At 41.9% G+C, this 4,591-nt stretch overlaps 2 protein-coding genes across 2 annotated transcripts in view; one reads left to right on the forward strand and one right to left on the reverse strand.

Moving 5' to 3' along the window:
• LOC106536479 (translocating chain-associated membrane protein 2) overlaps positions 1–1,872 on the forward strand; it is a gene marked incomplete at its 5' end in the record, with an annotated part of 31,151 nt that extends 29,279 nt beyond the window's left edge. Inside the window, 1 exon segment of the mRNA XM_014033772.1 lies at positions 1,277–1,872. Within this exon segment, the coding sequence (XP_013889226.1) occupies positions 1,277–1,353 (77 nt within the window).
• Positions 1,873–3,693: 1,821 nt separating this feature from the next.
• On the reverse strand, positions 3,694–4,557 carry LOC106536478 (EF-hand domain-containing protein 1; the record flags this gene model as incomplete). The annotated part of the gene is given in 3 exon segments (XM_014033771.1): positions 3,694–3,870; positions 3,963–4,250; positions 4,336–4,557. Coding segments are annotated over 3 exon segments (612 nt in total), but the record flags the coding sequence as incomplete, so codon positions are not given.
• Positions 4,558–4,591: the final 34 nt, after the last annotated feature.

Genomic DNA, 4,591 nt, shown 5'->3' on the forward strand with positions numbered 1-4,591 from the left:
GTATTGGACCAATACAAGGCTCCTTTGACTGCCGTTGTAATTTATTAAACATTAATATTTCAAAAACTATAAGTTTTACAGGCAAAAAAAAAAAGGCATTGCCATCATTTAGCACAGGGGCTTTACAGATATAAATTACAATGGCAGCTCTAGGACAAAGTATGCAGGAGGAGAAGCATGGCAAAGTTGAGATGACTTGGATGGGAAACGAATCACAATAGTGTGCATTGCATTGGCAATGCACACTGCTTAGAGTTGAGCTCCAGTATCGGTGCTTTTAACGGCGTTTGATTTAACATAGCAGCATAAACTGCATCAGCTGAAAGCAAATTCTTCAGTCTGTGATAAATTTCCAAACTCCGCCGTTAAAAAAACATTGTAATATTTTAAACAGAACCAGAGATATGCCTTAATTTGTTTTGTTGATTATGATGATAAATTAATATTTGGTCTGATTCCTAATTTTCTGTTATTTTTGTGAGGATTTTTTATTTCCTTATGAAGAGGAAGTATCAATATTTGAATATTGATATTTTCCAGCTGGAAAGAAACAAACACATCTCTAGCTCACAGGGAAAATCTCAAAATTAAAAAGTGTTTTTTCCCTCAAAATCTAGTTTTTTTTTGTTGCTACTGCTCAAAGAATGTGCTTCAAAAATTTTTATGATTATATATCACAAAGTTTATTCAAATAAAACATTGTTAAGGCATTTATTTGTTATATTTTGACTAAAAGCAATTTTTGTAAGTGTTTTAATCAAAAACACTGTTTGCCTATTTCGCCGTATACCACTTTTAGACTTAATCATCGTTTTGATGTGATGGGTCACAAATAAGGCCTTAATTAGCTTTAAAAGGTCTTAAATCAATCTTTCAGAAGTCTTTAAAATGTTAACACATTATGACGATGATTGTAATTCATCTCAAATATTAAAGAATTTGTAACATTTATTTATCTTTTTAAATAATGGACCAAAGTCCTTTCGCAGCTCATTGTTTTGTGTTAAAATAAACATTTGGGTAAAGTTGTCAGTTTTTTTTTTCCATTTGTTTTTATTGTGAAATTGGTCTTTAATTTTATTCCAAGTGGAATTAAAAAGTCTTAAAAAGTCTTAAATTGAATTTATTTTAAGCCGTATGAACCCTGTATTAGCGGTTTAGCTTTAGCTTGTCATTAGCACAGCTAAGGTATTATTTTGGCTAGCCATGCCCACCACTGTTCATTTGTTCCTTATTTTCTTCAGTGTTTTTCTGACTCCTTCCTGTCTCCTACCAGTTGGTCACTATGAAAACGGCCTCCTTAAAGCTGAGAATGGAGTCTCTGCTCGAACAAAGAAGCTGAAATCCCCCTAAGACGACGCTAACGGACCTCCGCTGTGGCTTTAGCCTCGGTATCGGTGAAGCCGGCGACCGCTGGCCGCCGAGCTTTAACCTGGAACGTCCCGTTACGTCACCGGGACTCTGTCGCTACGGACTTGAGCTTGAATGCTGGAAATCTAAGGAAATACTCTGAGCCCAACGAACATTTACTCCTCTCACTGTATCAGTATTTTTTACTTTTGTTTTTTTGTACATCCACGTAGCCTGCAAGTGCATCATTAGGGCGCATGTTTGCATGCAGAGAAATGAAAAGCAAGCACAGTGTGTTTACGTATTTGTCCATGTTGAATGTTCATATTCTCGAACAGACCGCCGGGCCGGACGGGGTATAACAAACTTAGTAGCAAGAGTTATACGTTTCCCTGGTCACATAACAGATTTGCATCAAATATGTTGGATATTACCGCATGCCATTCCATGTCAGTTTATTTTTTTTTCCTTTTGTTAATGACTTTATTAAATAATACAACTTTCCGAAAAGTTGTGGAATTATTTTCTGCATCAAAGCTTTATCTCATTTGTCAAAAACGTTTAATACAAATCTCATCGAAATCTTTTAATTGCACAAGGTTTAAGCTCAAAGTGGCATTTTTGCAAAATCTTTCATGTTGAGTTTAATGCAGGAGGAAGGGGAAAAATGTACTTTTCTGAATATTATTATGCAATATTAAGCAGTTATCGCACATAGCAGGTTTTCCTAATATTGTGCAGTCCTAATTCAGGGGTCCTGGAGAGGAGGGTCCGTCGGATAGTCGAATCTCGGATTCAGGAAGAGCAGTGTGGTTTTGGTCCTGGTCGTGGAACAGTGGACCAGCTCTACACCCTCAGCAGGATCCTGGAGGGTTCATGGGGGTTCAATCAGTCTACATGTGTTTTGTGGACTTGGAGAAGGCGTTCGATCGTGTCCCTCAGGGACTCCAATGGGGGGGTACTCTGGGAGTATGGGGTACCAGGCCCATTGATACGGGCTGTTAGGTCCCTGTGGGCCAGAGCTTGGTCCACATTGCCGGTAGTAAGTTAGACTCGTTTCCGGTGAGAGTTGGACTCAGCCAAAGTTGCCCTTTGTCACCGATTCTGTTCATAACTTTTATAGACAGAATTTCTAGATGCAGCCAAGGTGTTGAGGGGATCCGTTTTGATGACCTCAGGATCACATCTCTGCTTTTTGGGGATGATGTGGTCCTGTTGGCTTCATCAGATCCTGATGTCCAGCTCTCACTGGAGCGGTTCACAGCCGAGTGTGAAGCAGCCAGGATGAGGATCAGTGTCTACAAATCTAAGACCATGGTCTTGAGCCGGAAAAGGGTAGAATGCCTACGCCGGGTCGGGGAGGAGGTCCTGCCTCAAGTGGAGGAGTTTAAGTATCTCGGGGTCTTGTTCATGAATGAGGGAAGAATGGAGCGGGAGATCAACAGGTAGATTGGTGCTGCGTCTTCAGTGATGCGGGCATTGTACCGGTCTGTCGTGGTGAAGAGAGCTGAGCCAGAAGGTGAAGCTCTCAATTTACTGGTCGGTCTACGTTCCTACCCTCATCTGTGGTCAGGAGCTTTGGGTAGTGACTGAAAGAACGAGATCACAGATACAAGCGGCTGAAATGAGTTTCCTCCGCAGGGTGTCTGGGCTCTCCCTTAGAGATAGGCTGAGAAGCTCAGTCATCCAGGAGGGACTCAGAGTAGAGCCGCTGCTCCTCCACGTCGAGAGGAGCCAGTTGAGGTGGTTCGTCTGGTTAGGATGCCTCCTGGACCCTGGTGAGGTGTTCTGGGCACGTCCCACTGGGAGGAGGCCCAGAGCAAGACCCAGGACACGATAGAGGGACTATGTTTCTCTGCTAGTCTGGGAACACCTTGGGATTCCCCCAGAGGAGCTGGTCCAAGTGGCTGGGGAGAGGGAGGTCTGGGTCTCTGCTTAGACTGCTGCCCCCGAGACCTGACCCCAGAAAACAGACGGATGGACGGACAGACGAAAATAAGGTGTGTTCAAAACAATCTTATTTTTAGAAGCACCTATCTGAAGCTGTTTGCTAACTTTATTAGGGTCAACACTTTAAATTCAGTTTCAAAAGTTTTTTTCAATTTAGTGAAATTAATTTTAAAGCAGTGCATTCAATTTCAAATTATGCAAACGCAGGTTCAAGTTGAGCAATTCAAATTGAAGTTTCTGATGACGCAAGCTTCTCCTAATATATATTTTTTCATTTTAAGAAAATTTGAACAATCCTGCAAAAAGTTTTGCAAAAAAAAAAAAAAACGAATGAATTTGAACTTCCAAAACAGTTTTTTTTATGTACAGAAAAAAATGCATTTCAGGAAAAAGGAGAGTTTACTTAATTTATTTTATTACATACCAAGTGATTAAGCGTGATTGGTTAAATGTATATGCCTTAAAAGGCTACACTTTAAGCTCTGGTTGTGGGTCACGACGTTTGATGTAAGGATCCTCTGGCGTCGGCTCCGGATCGTTCAGGATTATGCCTTCACTTGTCAGGAATTCCTGTTCAAATGACGATAAAAGACCCAAACGAGGGTTTCTCATTATTCCTGTGCCAAACAAAGCAAAACGTTGTAACCCAATGAGCGGTGTACCTTTGTGAAGGCCGTGCAGTCCGTGATGTGGTACTTGACCCCGTACACTGACAGGTCCATGCCCAGATTGAGGTCTTTCCACAGGTAAAAATCCCCACGCTCATTCTTTGGAAAACGATGGCGTTTGAGCCGCACCCCATGTGGAAGCCCCGAATTCTTCACTCTGGGCTCGTACATGCACATGCTGTCGTCTTCGAGGTAGTAGTTAATGATGACGGAGCGAACACGGCTATCTTCTTCAGAAGAATAWAGCACATCCTCCAAAAAATACGCATAAAATTGGAGCACCTGCAAGACAAACAGGAAATACACRAGCTGATGAGTGGAAAAAGACGTTTTTAATTAGTTCCAGGTGTTTTTGGTTTGATCAGACCTGCTTGTCGAGGGYTACATAAGCTGGGATGAAGTCTTGCTGTATGGTCTTGTCAGGCGGGTCATCTCTAATGGCCGCTATCTTCCAGGACAACTCATCCATCTGTTGCTGAATCAGCATCTCTGAAAATAGGGGCTCCTGGCCGATGCCTACAGTGGGTCGGTGTGCCAAAGGGTAACCATTCTTATACCCTAGAGTCTGGGGCCGATGGAAGGACGACTTCTGCAGACACAAATCATTTAGGAGGGAATAAAGT

This window comes from Austrofundulus limnaeus, unplaced genomic scaffold, assembly GCF_001266775.1.
Source record: "Austrofundulus limnaeus strain Quisiro unplaced genomic scaffold, Austrofundulus_limnaeus-1.0 Scaffold1837, whole genome shotgun sequence".
In the NCBI taxonomy this organism is placed as follows: domain Eukaryota; kingdom Metazoa; phylum Chordata; class Actinopteri; order Cyprinodontiformes; family Rivulidae; genus Austrofundulus; species Austrofundulus limnaeus.